Raw genomic sequence first — 21052 nt, 5'->3', positions numbered from 1 at the left:
AAAATTTTTCAACACCCAGGCTGAACTTTGGTTTAGAATTTTAATACTTAGAACATTCCACTTGTTCCTTGATGGGAAAATCCAGTAAGAAGGCTGGATTCAGCCCGATTCTGAATCTAGGGGCTCAATTCTGTGAGGGGAAAGGACTGAACAAGTTATAAGATCCACAAATGCATGAAAGGACACATTTCCATCTTCCTGTCAGTATTCAGCTTCCCTTTACTAATGAAAAATAAATGTATCTATTTTTGAGACAGCGGGTGTTTTGTTTTATTATGCTTTGGCTTGGCTACAAAGCCTTTGATCCTGTAGCCAGTTTCCCTTCTTGGGGCTCCCGGCTCCCTGACCCTGGTACAACCAGAAGGAACTTGCCCCTTCTTGGAAATCTTCGCTATATATTTGCTCTTCTGACGCCCTTTGATCCCTAGCGACCGAGGGCTCAGACTGAAGTCCTTTTGCCTTGCGTCCAATTTTGCCTCTACCACCTCCGAGATGCCTAGGCCATCTCTGTCACCTGTTTTGCCCGTTTTCTTGGCAGTGCGGGCGGGATGTTCCAGGACAGGCTGGCGGTGGAAAAGCAGGAGGCCTTGCACATCCAGCACCTACAAGGCTCCTGGCTCACTTCCAGGCCTGCAGACCCTCCGCGGCTGAGACTGGCCCTCGCCGAAGTCTTTCAATCTCCTTGCATGCCGCCGCCCTGCTCACCTCGGTCCTCCCAGAAGGAAGGGGGCGCCCATCTGGGAGAAGAGCCCCGACCACCCTCCACGCGCAGGCTGGGGCGCCCCGGCCCTCCCCCAGGGGCTCAGCGCCACCTTTCCGAGTCTCGGTTCGCGCCTCTGTGAGCTCTGGGCTCCGGTACTGGCGCACGTAGGGACTGGGGCCCCGGGCTGTGTTCCCCCGCGCCAGCGGCGGCCGTTGCCGGGGCGCCCGTTGCTAGGGGCGCCGTTGCCACGGACGCCCGCCCGGCACTCAGCTCACTGAGCGCGGAGCTGTGGTCAGTCCTGCCGCGCCATGGATGACCTGCGAGTGCTGTGGATGCGCGACCGTGTGTACAACGCCTTCGGCATCACAGACCCTCAGCTCTTCGAGGAGCTGCTAAACCGCAACGACGGCAAGGCCGAGGAGCTCATCCTACACTTCCTGAACCAGACCAGCGACGAGGAGGGCGCCTCGACTCTTTTCTTCTACCGCAAGGTGGTGCCCGAGGAGGTGGAGGTGGAGATCGGTGAGCCCCTCGGCCGCCTTCCCGCCGTGCCCTCTTCGGCCCTGTTCGTTCCCATCACTCCGGCCAGGAAGGCAGATCCCCGGCCACCCGCCACTTTTGGCCTCCCGGGCAGTCCGCAAATGCTCATTGCCGCCCACCCTGTCCAGGCACAGTCCAGGCACTTAGGTGAACCGGACAAGCCCGCTTAGATAAGTAATCACAGCAAACACTTATCACTGCATCAGTACCAGGTACAGTTCCTAACACATAGGCGTGCGTGCTAAGTCGCTTCAGTTGTGCCCAGACTCTCTGCGACCCCATGAACTGTAGCCCGCCAGACTGCTCTGTCCATGGGATTCTCCAGGCAGGAATACCGGAGTGGGTTGCCAGTGCCCTTCTCCAGGAGATCTTCCCGACCCAGGGAATGCACCCGCGTCTCTTGTGTCTCCTGCATTGATTGGCAGGAGCGTTTTTTACCACTAGGGCCACCTGGGAAGTACCCAGTTCAGTCCCTCAGTCGTGTCCGACTCTTTGCGACCCCATGGACTGCAGAACGCCAGGCCTCCCTGTCCGTCACCAACTCCCTGGAGTCTACTCAAGCTCATGGCCAGTGGGTGTATTATCCCATTTTACAGATGGGCTAGCCATGGCACATAGAAGGTCAACGAACTCATCCCCACAGGTCACATAATATTCATAAAAATATGAATCACTGTCCAATGGCATGCAGTAGATGGATGGAGAAGTGGCCCAGGGGCTGAGAGGGACACGTCAGGCTCACTCTGCCAGATGATGACAAGGTCCACCTTGGTGGAGAAGAGCACCCCTTCCTATCTTCCTAGACTCCCCCCCGGCACTTGTAACATCAAAACAAGGTGTTAAAACATTACAGCAGATGTAAACGTTTATGTTGAACAATTGAGCATTTCAAATAAAGATAGTAACAGTGACTGATGCCCAGAACTCCATGGAGGAGGCTGTTCCAGCCCTGGGACATGGAGAGGGCTTAGGGGTGGGGACAGGGGGAGACAAGACAGAGGGCAGGGGACACTTAGAGAGGTGCTTGTTGGGGAAGGAGACTGAGAAACACGCAGGTTCTCTCCCAGCAGGAGTATCGGCATCAGTGCAGTTGTCATGGACTGGGTTTGTATGATGTGTCTCATTAACCAAGGGGTTCCCTGGTGGCTCAGTGGTAAAGAATCTGTCTGCAAAGCAGGAGCCTCAAGAGATGCAGGTTTGATCCCTGGGTTGGGAAGATCCTCTGGAGAAGGAAATGGCAGCCCACCCTGGTATTCTTGCCTGGAGAATCCCATGGACACAGGAGCCTGGTGGGCTACCGTCCATGGAGTCACAAAGAGTTGGACACAACTGAAGCGACTTAGCAGCACACACACGTCTCATTAACATCAATGTGCTAGTGTCACATCTTCAGGAGACTTTCTGGATCCCCTGCAGGGCCTTCCACTGGGTGGGAAGGCAGAGTCACACAGCACTTTTTATTTTCTTGAAGAGTAGTAGTCACATTCATATATTTTAAGTATACCCTCTTCACACAAAATAACACACATCCTCACTAGAAAAACCCAAGCCCACAAATAAACAGTAATAATGAATTGTAAATGATGCCCAGAGAGAGAGTCTCATAACATTTGGAATCCAACTTATTATCCGCCCCCTTCTTCCCTGGCAGACCTTTGGATCTGGATGTTTCATTATAATAGGACCTCAAATTTAGACTTTTTCATTATCACCAAGTCAAATTATGGATACAAAGATAAATGAACAGGATTGACTATTTCACATGTACCACAAAGTTCAGTAACTTTGATTTTATGTAGTTAAAAATATATATATAAGCATAAATTTTAAGTATTCTATATATATCCTTAAAAATACGTGTGTGTGTGTATATATATATATATATATATATATATATATATATATATATATATATCCTAAGACCCTAAGAAATGGATGTGACTTATGCAACGTGGACTTCTTGTGACCTCTGAGGGCTTCTGTTCATAGTTTGATGACTGTCTGTTGTGCTGTATATACTCACACATGTTTAGCCCATTGCCTCCTGGCAGGATGTCCCTCTTCTATGCAGAAGCAGATTTTACTCTCTTCAGAGGGTTCGCCTGCTTACTTCCTGCAAAGGGTGCTCAGAAATCCCCCAAGAGCTATGTCTGTTTCTGGTCTGTGTTTACAACCCCTGCCCACTTCCCCAGCATTCTTCCCCTCCTTTTCTGGATCTTCTTCTTGTCATCACATGTTGAGAATGCAAATATATTCCCTGCTGAGGATGCTGTTCCTGGAAACTCAAAGTTACTGCTCCTGGAGATACTAGGATGGTATTGGATGCTGGGTCCTGGGCAGAGGTGGGGAGAGAGGACCTCTCCTCAGCTCAGGTCTCACACTGTCACTCCCCTTCTGCTCATTAAGCCTGCAGGCTCACAAAGACCCTTGGACAGTTTTATTGGATCCTTTATGGCAGTGGTCCTCAACGCCTGAGCCTGTTAGGGACCAGGCTGCACAGCAGGAGGTGAGCAGAGGCGTAGTGAGTGAGTCTTCATCTGTATTTACAGCCGTTCCCCATCACTCACATGACTGCCTGAGCTCTGCCCCCTGTCAGATCAGTGACTGCATAATAAATGTAACTTGCTTGAATCATCCCATAATCAGCCCCCTCACCACATCTGTGGGAAAAATTGTCTTCTATGAAACCAGTCCCTGGTGCTAAAAAGGTTAGGGACCACTGCTTTATGGAGTCAAAACTCTCTGCTCTTAGTTAAAAATTGTTTGGATGGAGACTAATAGATGCTGGTCATGAGGAAAGAGGGGTGTCTAGACCAGCAGCGTCTAGTTCAAGATGCTGTTCTAATAGCTAAACATGTGTTGTTTCTTGAAATAACAAAATGGAATCATACTGTCCAGATCACTTAATAACTTGCTTGCTTTTTTACACAGTAATTTTTAGAAGTTGCAAAGTTATGCAGTAATCTAAAAGTTGCACACTATTAAAAATGAATATTTCCAGCAAGTATTACTGGAAGATATTCTCTTAAAAATTCACATAACGTAGAACTTTGAAACATAGAAAGTGAAAGCTGAGCCCTCAGTCGCCCCTAGACCCTGCTCCCATTCCTCTGTTGTTGCTGTTTAGTTGCTTAGTCATGTCTGACTCTTTGCGACCCCATGGACTGTAGCCTGCCAGGATCCTCTGTCCATGGGATTTCCTAGGTAAGAATACTAGAGTGAAAACAAAAACAAAAACAAAACAAAGGATACTGGAGTGGGTTGCCATTTTCTTCTCCAGGGGGATCTCCCAACCCAGGGATCAGGCCCACATGTCCTGTTTGGCAGGTGGATTCTTTACCACTGAGCCACCTGGAAAGTGCATCCCACTCCTATAGGTAACCATTATTGGTGGCTTGCTGTACATCCTGCCAGATCTTTTCTGGAATCAATTTATCTATCTATATTCAACATCATTATCATCTTTATCTTTCTATATAATGGTATGTATATAATGATAAGGCTCCCTTGGTAGCTCAGCTGGTAGAGAATCCACCTGCCATGCAGGAGACCCTGGTTCAATTCCTGGGTTGTAAAGATCTGCTGGAGAAGGGATAGGCTACGCACTCCAGTTTTCTTGGGCTTCCCTAGTGGCTCAGCTGGTAAAGAATCAGCCTGCAATTCAGGAGACCTGGGTCTGATCCCTGGGTTGGGAAGATCACCTGGAGCAATGATAACATATATTGTATAGAGAGAGCTCTTAAAATCATAAATAAGGTCATACTATGTATAGTATTTTGTGACTTGTCCACCCTCAAAGATACCTTGGAGAATTTTGTCCTAACTATAGATCTATGTAACTTTAGAGTTGTACCCTATTTTATTTACCTATCCCCTAACGAATGGACATTTATCCTGCCACAGTATTTTATTTTACACACAATGACACAATATGTCCTTTTGTACACTTTATTTTATGGGAGAGACTTATAAAAGTAGAACTGGAGGTGTGGTGGATGTGTGAATTTGTGGTTTGAGCAGATCCTGCCACATTGCTCTCCAGAAGGGCCCTGCCAGTCCACACCCAGCTACGGTGATGGGGTGCCTGTTTGCCAACATCCTCGCCAACACTGAGTATTATGAAAATTTTGACCAGTCCCCTAGATGAAAGGGGATTGGATGCAGGTCCTCATTCTAATGTACATTTGTGTGGTAATTAGTGGGGTTGAGCCTCTTTTTGGGTGCGTGTTGGTTACTTACATTTCTTCTGGGCTGATTGTAACGATGTGATCATCCCATGTAACCTTCCTCTCCTGCAGAATTTGCACAGGTCTTCCTTTTGTGTCCCTTAACGTTGTCTCCAGTAACTGGGATATTTCTATGGGACTGTGTGTTGGTTTGCAAACCGCCCCCATACACAGAGGGCAAGGAGAGATCAGAGAAAGATGCAGCCACTCTCATCAGTAGGTGGTGGTCTTGGGCGTGGCTGGATGAGTTTACTGCCTGCTCACCAGCACGGAAGAGTTTGTAGAGAGGCCTTCCCGGGGTTTAGGCACCCACAGCACCTTGAGGTTCCCACCACAGCTCATCTATCCAGGTGCATCCTTGAAGTGGCTCCCAGGGTGGGCATCCCCAGGACAGGGCAGGGGCTAACAGTTCCTGATTGCCTGAGGGCAGCACTCGGGTTGAGCAGAGGTCCCTCCTCTCGGTGACCTCCTTCAACAGACCATAATAGGGTATGGGCTTCAAGAGAGTCTGTGGCCTTCAACAGACTCTTCCGAGGCCACAGTCCAACTCTCAGCACCAAGGAGAGTGGTGATTTCCCGGGGCTGGCACGGTGAAACAATTACGTTTTATTTTTCTTCTTTCGCTTTATGTGGCTGTAAAGATGATGACATTCCTGGCCTGTCTGAAGAGGAAGAAGAGGAAGAAGAGACAGAGTTTCAAAAAGTGGAGTCGATAGATAGAGCATCAGGTATGGAATTGGGAGTGAGGGGAACTGGGGGGCATTCACCCGGAGGGAGGGGTCTGCTTGCCCAGACTAAAATCAGTCTCTGCTTTTTACTTATGTGAAGCTGAGACTTAGTAAGAAGTTTTATACAAGGAGAAAGTGCTGGGTGTTAATAGGTTCATTATTAGTTACCTGGGGCTGCCGTAACTAAGGACCACAGACTGGATCGCTTAGAACAACAGCACAGCCTTCTTTCCCAGTTCTGGGGGCTAAAAGTCCAAGGTCAAGGTGTGGGCAGGACTGTGCTTCCTTGACACAGGAGGATCCAGGCCCAAGTACTGGTAGAGCCTAGATTGAAATCCTGCCCCAGACCATCACGTTGCAAGCAGAGCCCAACAACCCATTTCCTCCCCATTTCTCCTGTAACTCACCATCCCTTACAATAGCGGAAGTTAGACGCGGCACTTTACCAAGATACTGAGTGTTTGAAAGTCAGAGGGGAAGGAATTCCCTGGTTGTCCAGTGGCTAAGACTGAGCTTCCGATGCAGTGGGCCTGGGTTTGATCCCTGATCAAGGAACTAGATCCCACATGCTGTACTAAAGTGCCTGCATGGCACTTTATGAAGATTGAGGATCCCGCATGCCACAGCTGAGGCCAAGTGCAGCCAAACAAATACATGCAAATAAATATTAAAAAGAAAACATCTTGGGCTTCCCCGGTGGTCCAGTGTTTAAGAATCCACCTTGCAATGTAGGGAACGCGGATTTGATCTCTGGCCCAGGAAGATTCCACATGCTGTGGAGCAACTAAGCCCGCGTGCCACGACTACTAAGCCCACAGTCTAGAGTCTGTGCTCCTCAACAAGAGGAGCTTCTCCAGTGAGAAGCCTGCACACTGAAGAGTAGCCCCTGCTCACTGCAGCTAGAGGAAGCGGTAGCAACAAAGACTCACCACAGTCAAAAGGAAAAAAACAAACAAAAAAAAACCCTTAAAAATTAAAAATAAAATCAGGGGAGAAAAAGGATTGGGGTGATGTGCAGTGTTTCCTATTGTCATCTTAATTTTTTCAGAACAATTTATTTTTAACCAAAACATAACCCCCTCTCTAGTGAAAATTTGGGGTGTTAGAGGAGAGGAATACAAGTTTAGAAATACAGGCCCTCCATTCTTACTAAGATTTGTGTAGGTTGGGTTTTGATAAGACAGACAGTGGTCGTGAGCGACACAGTCGTGTTTACTGATGGCCTCCTGCTTTGTTACCAATAAATCCGTGATCAGGAAAGAATTGGGAGGGAGGAGGCTGCTTGGAGAGAAGGGTTAGGACAGTCTCCAACAAAGCAAATTAATATTCCTTCCAAGCGTATTTTCTTCTTTTCTTTTTATCGTGGTAAAGCAGATGCAACATCAAACAGCATTTTATCCACTTCTAAGCATATAGCTCTGTGGCGTTGAGTGCACTTGGCAGTGTATTTTTTTTTAATCTTTTTTTTTTTTTTGCTGCATTGCATGGCATGTAGAATCTTAGTTCCCCGACCAGGGATTGAACCCTCATCCCCCGGAGTGGAAGCATGGAGTCTTATCCACTGACTGGATCACCAGGGAAGTCCCTCGATGGTGTATTTTTGTCTGTGGGCTGTTGTTCTTGCTCTGATAATACTAATTCTCCCAGCTGTAGACTGTTTTCTCTGCAAGCCAGCATGCTCGACACTCAGCCAACCTATCCCAAATCTCACCCCAATAGATATTATTGGCCCATTTTATGGATGAGAAAACCCACTGCAGAGAGGGTTCGGACCACACATGTTGATTCGTTCCAAAGCCTGGACTTTGTCCAGTGCCTTTTGGAGGAAGAGCCAAACAGTTTGAGAAAGCTCTCCCTTCTCTGTGGGCTTCATCAGAAACTCAGGGTTGTGACTGGTAGGCTGTGAGATGTTCAGATCCCATCAATAACAGTAGACTTCGGAGACATACATTCATTCCAGTTAGTTTTCTTTCCACCCCCCAGCAGTTTCAAGTTTTATAGTGAAAAAGGAGTAGATGCTAACATGTTAACTATAATCTCATCCTAAGGATAAAGCGCCCCCTCTAAGTAAAAATCTCAGAGAAGTCACTCACTGGACACTGTAGCTGAAACAAGCTTATACACTCCCACACACAAATTAAAATTCCAACTGAGGACCAGTCAAAACCACAACACAATTCTCCCAAGTATAATGTGAGTCAAGGCTGCAGTAGGATTCATTTGTAAAAAATGTACATCCAGCTATTTTTTAAAATATAATTTTACTTTTTTATTTAGTAGTGGGGGTTACTCTCTAGTGGTGGTGACCAGGCTTCTCCCTGCAGTGGCTTCTCTTGTGAAAACAGGCACTAGGGCGCACCAGCTTCAATGGCTGTGGCTCTTAGGCTTAGTAACTGTGGCTCCTAGGCTCTGTGGCACAGGTTCAGTAGTTACGGGGCACAGGCTTTATGGCTCCGTGGCTTGTGGGGTCTTCCTGGATCAGGAATCTAACCTGTGTCTCCTGTGTTGGCAAGCAGATTCTTTACTATTGAACTACCAGTAGGGCCCAACACCCAGCTTTTTGATAGCACACCCGCTGAGTGAAATATACTAACGTTCAAGATGCAGGTCTGGTCTGCTGCTGCTGCTGCTAAGTCGCTTCAGTCATGTCCGACTCTGTGCTACCCCATAGACGGCAGCCCACTAGGCTCCTCTGTCCCTGGGATTCTCCAGGCAAGAATACTGGAGTGGGTTGCCATTTCCTTCTCCAATGCATGAAAGTGGAAAGTGAAAATTGAAAGTGAAGTCGCTCAGTTGTGCCCGACTCTTAGTGACCCCATGGACTGCAGCCTACCAAGCTCCTCCATCCATGGAATTTTCCAGGCAAGAGTACTGGAGTGGGGTGCCATTGCCTTCTCCGCAGGTCTGGTCTAGGTGACCAGAAACCTCATTTTCCAAGCTTTTCATCTTGTGCATTGCATCATGTTTTGCAGCTAAGAATCTGCAGCTGAGAATGTATTCTATACATCGTCCTCGCATCAGCCTTGAGGAGGAAGAGATGGACCTTGAGAGTATAGAGAACCTCCCCGTCAAAGTACGTGTGGCTCTTTCTCCTCTTGGGTAGGGTAATGGGAATTTCAGGTCCTCGGATGAGTCTGGGTAACTGACACAGTTCATACAAGAAATGTGTCCTGTTGGACTTCCCTGATGGTCCAGGTGTTAAGACTCTGTGCTTCCAATACAGGGATCTCAGGTTTGATCCTTGATTGGGGAACTAAGATTCCACATGCCACACAGTGTGGCCAGAAAAGAAAAAACAGAAAAAATGTTAAGGAACATACTGTGTTGGAATAGAGATGATGGAATCCTGTGTTGGGGGTCCCCAGGGTCCCCCTCAGATTAAATGATCTGCCACAATGACTCACAGGACCCAGAAAATCTTTTGTACTCATCAGTTCAGTTCAGTTCAGTTTGTACTCATGGTTATAGTTTATTTCAGTGAAAGGATGCAGATTAGAGTGAACAGAGAACAAGGCATACAGGGCAGAGTCCAGGTGAAAAAAAGAACGAGTTGTCCTTTCCAAATGGGGCTTCCAGGGCAGCATTCATTCTTCTTCTTTTTTAAAAAATATTGTACTTTATTTATTTGGCTGTGCCAGGTCTTAGCTGTGGCACATGGGATCTTTAGTTATGGCATGTGAGATCTAGTTCCCTGATCAGGGATTGAACCTTGGCCCTCCTGAGTTGGGAGTATGGAGTCGTAGACACTGGACCGCCAGGGAAGTTCCCAGTATTCATTCCTGCAGCAACCATGTGAGACAACACATAGGCGGTTGTGCCAATCAGAGGAGTTCACCCAAGCCTTGGTGTCCAGGGTTTTTAGTGGGGATCAGTCATGTCTGCATGAAGTCCGCACAGTTATTCAGCAGCCCATTCTACTTTGCAGAGGTCAAACTGAGGCAGTATGACCCAGTTCCCCAGGCAAACAAAATCAGTTTACCATATATCACATTTTTAGTGTAAACTCTCCAGCATGTCCCAAGGGCCCAGGTCTACAGAGATGCTCAGATCAACCAGGATGTTCCAAAAGCTTAAAGGTCACCACCTGGGAACTGGTTTAGGGCTAGCCTTTTCCTTTTTTTAAAGATTGTGTGTGTTTTTTTTTTATGTCAACCATTTTTAAAGTCTATTGAATTTGTTACAGTATTGCTTGTTTTATGTTTTGGTTATCTGGCTACAAGGTATGTAGGATCTTAGCTCTCCAATCAGGGATCAAACCAACACCAACCACATGGGAAGGTGAAGTCTTAAGCACTGGACCACCAGGGAAGTCCCAGGGCTAGTCTTGAGCACCTTTGGAATGTGTAGGGTTTGGACAGCCCAGGTCTGCTGGGTCAACCCTTCACTGCACAAACCCCAGGGAGTTATAAAGTTAGGATGGAAGCATTTAGCCTGAGATGTGCTCATTGAAATTACGCTCAGTTGCCCCATGAATATGCCTCCCTGCAAAAAACCTGAATTCAAGACGGGTTTGTTGCAATTTGTGGTCCAGAGAAGCTTGATTAGGATATTGCTCAATTCAGTTTATTCAAGTGTAGCTGCAGTGGCCATTTGGTGGAAGAGTCAGGCTTAGAGTTCAGCATCTGGGTGAATTTTATTTTATTTTTTAAAGTTGTTTTTTTTTTTTTTTTTGGCTGCTCCAGGTCTTAGTTGCAGCATGTGGGCTTGAGTTTCCTGACCAGGGATTGAACTTGGGCCCCCTGCACTGGGAGCATGGAGTCTTAGCCACTGGACCATCAGGGAAGTCCCCCTGGATGAATCTTAGCTCATGTCGTTGGTCCACTGGGAAGTAAGTTCAGCCAGTGCCTGGAGAGAGAGCTCAGGTGTACACAAATATTAGGTGATTTGGGTGCACGGATATATCTCAGGGGGACTTTTTTGGTCCCTATGTTTCAGAAAACTGTTAAGCAAATGGTGGAAAAGACATATCTCCAGGTGCTTCGTCCTCCTGTTCCTGAGGAGTTTCTGGACCAGAATGTTTTGTTTTTTCTCAGAAATACAAAAGGTATGTTTCCAGCGGGAGTGTGTGTGAGTGTGGGTGTGCATGCAAGGGCATGTGCGTGTGTCTGAGACTCTTAATTTTTACATGTTCTTGAGAAGATAGCTTTTTATCGGTACGGTCAATCCTCATTATTCATGGATTCTATATTTGTAAATTTACCAACTCGCTCAAAATTTTTGTAACCCCAGATCAGTACTTCCAGTGCTTTCATGGTCTTTGAAGGACGTGTGTGGAGTGGGGAAAATTTGAGTCACTAGCATGCATGGACCCAGCTGAGGTTAGGCAGGGCCATGCTCTGCCTTATTGCATCAAACACTATAAATGAGTGTCTTTATCATGATCTATTTAGTGCCAGGGTTTTTGAGTTTTTGTGGGGCTTTGGCGTGATTTCACTGTTTAAAATGTCTCCAAGGTGGGGTGCTGAAGCACTGGCTAGTACTCAGTGCAGGAAGGCTGGGATGTGCCTGACAGAGAAAACTCGTGCGTGATGTAAGCTTTGTTCACACATGAGCGATGGTGCTGTTGGCCGTGAGTCCAATGTTAGTGAATCAGCAATTATGTTCAATAAGGTGTCTGAACAGAAACACACATAAGGTTGTACAGTAAGTCCCCTATGTACAAACAAGTTCTATTCCAAGAGCATGTTCGTAAGACCAATTTGTTCGTAAGTCCAACAAAGTTAGCCTAAGTACCCAACTGACACAATCACCTATGTAGTACTGTGCTGAAATAGGTTTATAATACTTTTCACACAAATAAGACATAAAAAGACAAACAAAAAATTAAAAAAATTCAATCTTATAGTATAGGACCTTGAAAAGTATAGTACTACAGCTGGCATACAGGAGCTGGCATCGAGTGAAGAGGCAAGAAGAGTTACTGATGGAGGAGGGAGAGGGAGTGGGAAATGGTAGAGCTGAAGGATCGTCAGCAACAGGAGACGGAGGAGAAGCTGCAATTTTACTCACACCTGACGTTGATGGGACAGGTTCTTGTTTCCTGCTGGTTTCACTCCTATCTATCCTCTTGAAAAGAGGATTCAGTGATGTTTGGGTAGTACTGTATCAGCTATATCACCCACGCTTTTTTTCATGCTTGCTTCGGGACATCCTGGGCTTGAAATAAAGATACAGTTCGACTGTCCACTATACAGTACGCTGTAGTAAAGTACACAACACACACGATGTTGCTTTTTTCTTTTCTTGAGCACTGATGGCCCTTTGGATCACAACCTCATCGCTAAGTTCTGAGTTTCTTTACTTTGTTCTTCCCAAATGAGAGGGAATACAACAAGAAGGAGGGAAGATGACCGGCAGAGGCTTAGCATTAAACAGTTCTTGTTTGAGGAGGGGCCAATCTCAGCTCAGTGCTTCCCTATTTAATAATAATCACAAGCCAGGAACAATAATCAGCCTTGGCCAGAGGGTATGGAATTTACCCCAATTATTACTATTTACTCTCATCATATATATATATATATATATATATATATATATATATATACACACACACATATACAGGTGTCTTTCATTGATGTCAAGCTTTCTTTTTCACACTTGGCTTTTACATAATTTCCCTTTAAAATAAATTTATTTCAGTAAAGAAGCATTTGATAGAAACCTATGAGGCAAAGAATAGTGTGCAATCTGTACAGAGGCAGGGAAAGGCATGCAGACTGAAGCTTGTGGTGTGTCCCAGTAAGACTCAGAGAAGTGTCCCAGGGCCCTTTGAAGTGTTTACAGAGCTGGTTGGTGGTGATTAATTTTTTGGTGGTGGGTGGGGTGGAGTCAAGGGAGAGGGTGGGAGCGAATACACATCAAAGAGAACCTGGCCAATTCCATGGTGACTCAGTGGTAAGGAATCTTTCTGCCAGTGCAGGAGGCATGAGTTCGATCCCTGGCCTGGGACGATCCCACATGCGGTGGAGCAATTAAGCCTGTGTGCCACAACTCCCGAGCCTGTGCTCTAGAGCCCAGGAGCCCCAAGTACTGAGCCCACGTGCCTCAGCTACTGAAACCTGCATGCCCTAGAGCCCATACTCTGTATAAGACAAGCCCCCACAATGAGAAGCACCAAGGGTAGAGAGGAGCCCCCTGCTCGTTGCAACTAGAGGAAAGCCTGTGTAGCAACAAAGACCCAGCACAACCAAAAATAAGTAAATAAATAAAAGAAAACCTGGTCAAAAGAGACTTTCCAATATGTCTTTAAAAAACCCATGACTTGGGAATTCCCTGGCGATCCAGTGGTTAGGACTTGATGCTCTCACTGCTGGGGCCCAGGTTCAATCCCTGGTCGGGGAACTAAGATCCCACAAACTGTGCAGTGGGGCCAAAAAACCAAAAACAACACCCCCGCCCCCCACCCCCGCCCCCCGCCCCCGAATGCTGTGACTTGAAAGGTACTTTGGTGATGAACTGGGGAGGGTCACTGGGAGTGGAGAGACAGACCAAGCAAAGAGTTCATCAAATGCTGCTAGGAAACCCAAAATGTTTCTCTCCTTGTCAGGCTGTACACACGCCAACCAGATAGTTCATCCATGTGGCCCTCAGGTGCCGCTCGCATGACCCTCTGAACCACAGAGCGACCCTCAGCGTTTGTTTGTTTCTCAATGAGCACGTATTCTGATCTGTGCCTGGATCATTCCTTTGTATTTTTGGCAGAGGAGCTGGTTCCCACACATTTGGAAATATTGGCTGTGCCCACCTCCCTCCTCATCTCATTCCCCAAATCTGTTCCTGTCTAGAGACCATCTCTGAGGCGACTGACATGAAGGAAGCTATGGAAATTATGCCCGAAACGCTGGAGTATGGGATTATAAATTCGCATGTGCTTGCTTTCCTGAGGGATGTTATATCTCAGGTAAATATGGATGGAAAAAAGAATCTTGGCACTTTTTACAAGTAAGGCCATCTGGGAATTCCCTGGTGGTCCAGTGGTTAGGACTTGGCACTTTGACTGCCAAGGGTGCGAGTTCAGTCCCCAGTCAGGGAACTAAGATCTCACAAGCCAAGCAGCTCAGCCAAAAAAAATAATGAAAAAAGAGTAAGGCCATTTGCTTCATTGATTCCATAAAGAGGTGGTTGGCAACTCTTAGGTTCCAGACACTGTCATGGGGTTTGTTGGTGGAGTTGTGAGCAGTGGTGCGTGTTGTGAGCAGGACAGATGACATCCTTGTGTTCTGGCTTATACTGGTGGAAAGACACCAGTCATCAACACAAAAACAGGAAACTCTCGGGTAATGATGGCTGACTTGAGGAAGCGAAACCCTAGCAATGTGCTAGAGAGGGCTTCCTTGGTGACTCAGGGGTAGACTCTGCCTGCCAATGCAGGAGATGTGGGTTTGATCCCTGGATCAGGAAGACCTCCTGGAGGAGGTCATGGCAACTCACTCCAGTATTCTTGCCTGGAGAATTCCTCGGACAGAGGAGGCTGGTGGGCTACAGCCCATGAGGTTAGAGAGTCAGACACGACTTAGAGACGAAACACCAACAGCAATGTAATAGAAATGGCCTGTGTGAATACGTGTGTGTTCACGTGGTGGCGGCTAGGGACACCTAGCTGGAGAGGTGACATCTGACTTTTAGACAACCAATTAAAAAAGCCCATAAGCAGGCTTATTCACTAATGATAAGTTATTAGGAAAATGTAATAGAGTGGGAGTGAGGTGGTCAGGAAAAACCCCCTCTGAGGCAGAATTGAGAGGTGGATGAGGTGAAGGCATCAAACAAGTGAGGATCTGGAGGAGGAGGATCCTGGGCAGAGAAAACAGCATGTGCAAAAGTCCTGAGGCAGGAGCAAACTCTGTTTAGTCTACAAACAGAAGGATGAGCAGTGCAGCTGGAGCATAGTGAGTGAAGTTTGGAAAGGAAAGTAGGTTTGAAGCATATGCATAAAATGATCTGGTTTGCATTTTTCTTCTCATCATTGTGTGTACAACATATTGCAGAGGCGAGAGCGTAAGGGGCCAGTAGACCTAATAGCAGGCTATGGAAGTGTCTGAATGGTGGGTGATAGTTGTTTAGGCTCCAGAGTTCAATCAGGGGAGGCAGTGGGAAGCAGACAGCATCAAGAATACGTTAGGGACGGAGCCAACAGGCCTTCTGATGATTTGGATATGGAGCTTTAGGAAAAGAGCATCAAGAATGACTCCTAGGATTTGAGTTTGAACAACCGGGGGATATTAGGGTCATTACTGAGATGGGGGGAGTGGAAGGATCTGGAGGAAAAAAACCCCAGACTCTATTTTGTACATATTAAGCTTGAGATGCCTTCTAGACATCCAAGATGAGGTGTGAGGCAGGATGAATGTCAAAGATCAAGGGAGAACTCAAGGGATTCCAAACATATATATTTTTATTCTATCTTTTTTTTTTTTTTGGCTGCGCCAAAGCACCTTAGTTCCCTGAGCAGGGACTGAATCCATGCCCTCTGCTTTGGGAGTGTGGAGTCTCCACCACTGGACCATCAGGGAAGTCCCTCCAGCAAGTTTTTATTGAGCACCTACTGTATCCCCATAGCAGTGATCACCATAGTCAAGGTCTGTATCTCACGGACCTTACATCCTAGTCAGGAAGAGTCACATTAAGTGAGATCAATGAGAAAATATACACTATGTTAGACCATGATAGGAGTTAAGGAGAAAGACGAAGCTGGGAAGGGGGTTAGGAAATGTTGGCAGGTGGTAAAGACAGGACTTTTGAAATACTGAATAGGGTAACCAGAAGGCTTCAGTGTTGTCTTTTGTTGGGACTCTTGCAGTTGCCTCCTGATAGATTTCCCAGCTTCTGCTCATGACCCTCTACTATATTCTTCACATGTCAACCAGAGAGATTCTTTAAAATATGGGAGTCACCGACATGGTGTCACTGTTATTTGTAGTATCTCAGTTCAGTTCAGTCGCTCAGTCGTGTCTGACTCTTTGCGACCCCATGGACTGCGGCACGCCGGGCTTCCCTGTCCATCACCAACTCCTGGAGCTTACTCAAACTTATGTCCATTGAGTCAGTGATGCCATCCAACCATCTCATTCTCTGTTGTCCCCTTCTCCTCTGGCCTTCAATCTTTCCCAGCATCAGGGTCTTTTCCAATGAGTCAGTTCTTTGCATCAGGTGGCCAAAGTATTGGAGTTTCAGCTTCAGCATCAGTCCTTCCAATCAATGTTCAGGACTGATCTCCTTTAGGATGGACTGGTTTGATCTCCTTGCAGTCCAAGGGACTCTCAAAAGTATTCTTCAATACCACAGTTAAAAAGCATCAATTCTTTGGCACTCAGCTTTCTTTATGGTCCAACTCTCACATCCATACATGACTACTGGGAAAACCATAGCTTCAACTAGATGGACCTTTGTTGGCAAAATAATGTCTCTGCTTTTTAATATTCTGTCTAAGTTGGTCATATCTTTTCTTCCAAGGAGCAAGCATCTTTTCTTGCTTCCTGATTTTGGAGCCCGAAAAAATACTCACTGTTTCCATTGTTTCCCCATCTATTTGCCATGAAGTGATGGGACCAGATGCCATGATCTTAGTTTTTTGAATGTTGAGTTTTAAGCCAGCTTTTTCACTCTCCTCTTTCCCTTTCATCAAGAGGCTCTTTAGTTCTTCTTCACTTTGTGCCATAAGGGTGGTGTCATCTGCGCATCGGAGGTTACTGATATTTCTCCCGGCAATCTTGACTCCAGCTTGCACTTCATCCAGCCCAGCGTTTCTCATGATGTACTCTGCATAGAAGTTAAATAAGTGGGGTGACAATAATACAGCCTTGACGTACTCCTTTCCCAATTTGGAACCAGTCTATTGTTCCACGTCCAGTTCTAACTGTTGCTTCTTAACCTGCATACAGATTTCTCAGGAGGCAGGTCAGGTGGTCTGGTATGCTCATGTCTTGAAAAATTTTCCACAGTTTGTTGTGATCCACACAGTCAAAGGCTTTGGGGTTGACAATAAAGCAGAAGCAGATGTTTTTCTGGAACTCTCTTGCTTTTCTATGATCCAATGAATGTTGGCAATTTGATCTCTGGTTCCTCTGCCTTTTCTAAATCCAGCTTGAACATATGCAAGTTCTCGTACTGTTGAAGCCTGGCTTGGAGAATTTTGAGCATTACTTTGCTAGTGTGCGAGATGAGTGCCAGTTGTGTGGTAGTTTGAGCATTCTTTGGCATTGCCCTTCTTTGGGATTGGAATGAAAACTGACCTTTTCCAGTCCTGTGGCCCCTGCTGAGTTTTCCAAATTTGCTGACATGTAGAGTGCAGCACTTTCACAGCATCATCTTTTAGGATTTGAAATAGCTCAACTGGAATTTCATCACTTCCACTAGCTTTGTTTGTAGTGATGCTTCCTAAGGCCCACTTGACTTCACATTCCAAGATGTCTGGCTCTAGGTGAGTTATCACACCATCGTGGTTATCTGGGTCATGAACATCTTTTTTGTATAATTCTTCTGTGTATTCTTGCCACCTCTTCTGAATATCTTCTGCTTCTGTTAGGTCCATACCATTTCTGTCCTTTATCGAGCCCATCTTTGCATGAAATGTTCCCTTGGTATCTCTAATTTTCTTGAAGAGATCTCTAGTCTTTCCCATTCTATTGTTCTCCTCTATTTCTTTGCACTGATCACTGAGGAAGGCTTTCTTATCTCCCCTTGCTATTCTTTGGAACTCTGCATTCAGATGGGTATATCTTTCCTTTTCTCCTTTGCTTTTCACTTCTCTTCTTTTCACAGCTATTTGTAAGGCCTCCTCAGACAACCATTTTGCCTTTTTGCATTTCTTTTTCTTGGGGATGGTCTTGATTCCTGTCTCCTGTACAATATCACGAACCTCTGTCCATAGTTCATCAGGCACTCTGTCTATCAGATCTAATCCCTTGAATCTATCTCTCACTTTCACTGTATAATCGTAAGGGATTTGATTTAGGTCATACCTGAATGGTTTCCCATACTTTCTTCAATTTAAGTTTGAATTTGGCAATAAGGAGTTCATGATCTGAGCCACAGTCAGCTCCTGGTCTTGTTTTTGCTGACTGTATAGAGCTTCTCCATCTTTGGCTGCAAATAATATAATCAAGCTGATTTTGGTATTAACCATCTGGTGATGTCCATGTGTAGAGTCTTCTCTTGTGTTGTTGGAAGAGGGTGTTTGCTATGAGCAGTGCGTTCTGGTGGCGAAATTCTATTAGCCTTTGCTCTGCTTCATTCTGTACCAAAGCCAAATTTGCCTGTTACTTCAGGTATCTCTTGACTTCCTACTTTTGCATTCCAGTCCCCTATGATGAAGAGGACATCTTTTTTGGGTGTTAGTTCTAGAAGGTCTTGTAGGTCTTCATAGAACCATTCAACTTCATCTTCTTCAGCATTACTGGTTGGGGCATAGACTTGGATCACTGTGATATTGAATAGTTTGCCTTGAAAACGAACAGAGATCATTCTGTCATTTTTGAGATTGCACCCAAGTACTGCATTTCAGACCCTTTTGTTGATTATAAGGGCTACTCCATTTCTTGTAAGGGATTCTTGCCTGCAGTAGTATAAATAATGGTCATCTGAATTAAATTCGCCCATTCCAGTCCATTTTAGTTCACTGATTCCTAAAATGTCTATGTTCACTCTTGCCATCTCCTATTTGATCACTTCTAATTTATCTTGATTCATGGACCTAACATTCCAGCTTTCTATGCAATATTGCTCCTTATAGCATTGAACTTTACTTCTATCACTGGTCACATCCACAACTGGGCATTGTTTTCGATTTGGCTCTTTCTCTTCATTCTTTCTGGAGTTATTTCTCCACTCCTGTCCAGTAGCGTATTGGGCACCTACCGACCTGGGGAGTTCATCTTTCAGTGTCATATCTTTTTGCCTTTTCATACTGTTCATGGGCTTCTCAAGGCAAGAATACTGAAGTGGCTTGCCATTCTTTTTTCCAGTGGACCATGTTTTGTCTCTATTAGGGTACAAACACATTCAAAGCCAGAGGCAACTTAAATGCATGAATTATTGAGTATGATGTTGTGTGATTTGTTTCTTTTTAAAACATTTTTTTATTGGGTTACAGTTGATTTAAAACATTACATTTGTTTCTGCTGTACAGCAAAGTGACTCAGTTACATGTATACATATATCCACTCTGATTTTGTATTCTTTCCCCATATAACTCACTACAGAGCTCTGGGTAGATTTCCCTGTGCTGTATAGTAGGTCCTCATTAGTTATCTATTTTATATATAGTAGTGTATGTATGTCGATCCCAGTCTCCCATTTTTTAAATTTATCCCTCCCCTGCTCCCTGCATTCCTCCCTGGTAACCATAAGTTTGTTTTCTACATCTGTGACTTTTCTTCTGTTTTCAAGGTGATTTGTACTCAGCCATAAATAAGAACAAAATAGTGCCATTGGCAGCAACTTGAAATGGACCTAGAAATTGTCATACTGAGTGAAGGAAATCAGACAGAGAAAGGCAGCTATCATATGATACCGCATATATGTGGAACCTAAAAGAGCGGCACAAATGATTTGATTCTTAAACTTGGCTTTTCAGGTTTTTTTGCCAGCCTTGTCCTTCAGTCAGCACAAGGATGCCAACCTGGGACTCACGTCTGGAGAAGTCTTAGACTCTTTTGATTATGACATAGACCTACCTAGCATGCCTGGGGAAGCAATAGAATATCACAGCATTCAGTTAATACGAGATGAATTTTTAATGAACATCCAGAAATTTGCAAGTAGTATTCAAAGAACAATGCAGCAACTTGAAGGTAAGGCTTTAGTTTTTCTCCTTGGTTAAGCAGGATGTTTCCATTAAGAAGAATTTAGTTTTGGACACAGTGGGGGATGGAGAGGTGGGATGATCTGAGAGAATATCATTGACACATATACATGACCATATGTAAAATAGAAAGCCAGTGGGAGTTTGATTTATGATGCAAGGAACCCCAAACTTGTGCTCTGTGACAACCTAGAGGTGTGGGATGAGGAGGGAGGGGAGGAGGGTTTCAAGAGAAGGGGACATATATACATATACACACACACACATCTATGGCTGATTCATGTTGATGTATGACAGAGGCCATCACAGTATTGTAATTATCCTGTAATTAAAAAAAAATTCCTGAAAAGAAGAATTAAGAGTCCAGGAGATTTTCTGGTATTAATTAATGATTGTTCTTTTTACCTCCTCCTGATGTGAAAGACACAGAGCTGATCTTTGTAAGAAACATAAAGAAGAATGAAGAATGACAAATCCTTGTCTTCAAGGATTTTATAATCCAGGGCCCAAGGAACTATGGCAGAAAAAGTAACTTGAGATAGATGTTAGGGTCCTTAGGGCTTGGAACAGTGAGGCCCTTTGGGAGAAGTGGTGAGGAAATCAAAGAGGACTTCCTGGAGGTGGCAGCATTTGACCTCATCTGAAATGATAAGCAATGCATTGGTAGGTGGAATTGAGGAGCAAGGGCATTTCAGTCAGGGAGAATGTGGACCTTGTGAGGTTCATTTTGCATTCATGTTGCTAAGCACTGTATGAGATTCAGTGTGCTAAGCACTCTGTATTTTCAGTCTGAAGATCTAGCCTTTTAGTATGAAAAACTCTCTTGATAATTTCCTCCACTATTTGTCTGTTTCCTTTTGCTAATATTCCTGTTGGGTGTGTGCTGCTGATTCTGTTACTTATCTTTTCACTTGTGTTTTCCGTCTCTGTGTAGAATACACAGACAAAGAGATCCTAAAGAGTGCCTAAAGAGTTCCTCAACTTTTACCTTCACAACTTTTGATTAGACTTTCACTTATTCTGTGACTGTACCTTTTCCATAGCATTCTGTTCT

At 45.2% G+C, this 21052-nt stretch overlaps 1 protein-coding gene across 1 annotated transcript in view; it reads left to right on the top strand.

Annotated features, from left to right (window-relative positions):
• The first annotated feature begins 352 nt into the window (after window positions 1–352).
• DNAH10 (dynein axonemal heavy chain 10) overlaps window positions 353–21052 on the top strand; it is a 158671-nt gene continuing 137971 nt past the window's right edge. The window contains exons 1-6 of the mRNA XM_024977691.2: window positions 353–1225; window positions 6111–6197; window positions 9170–9270; window positions 11133–11241; window positions 13982–14097; window positions 19771–19987. Coding sequence (XP_024833459.1) covers window positions 1012–1225; window positions 6111–6197; window positions 9170–9270; window positions 11133–11241; window positions 13982–14097; window positions 19771–19987 — 844 coding nt within the window. The 5' untranslated portion in view covers window positions 353–1011. The remainder of the gene's footprint in view (window positions 1226–6110; window positions 6198–9169; window positions 9271–11132; window positions 11242–13981; window positions 14098–19770; window positions 19988–21052) is intronic.

The sequence above is a fragment of the Bos taurus genome, chromosome 17 (genome assembly GCF_002263795.3).
Source record: "Bos taurus isolate L1 Dominette 01449 registration number 42190680 breed Hereford chromosome 17, ARS-UCD2.0, whole genome shotgun sequence".
Classification (NCBI taxonomy): domain Eukaryota; kingdom Metazoa; phylum Chordata; class Mammalia; order Artiodactyla; family Bovidae; genus Bos; species Bos taurus.
Note: the sequence above shows the minus strand (reverse complement) of the source record. Positions and strands in the feature narration are given on the sequence as shown.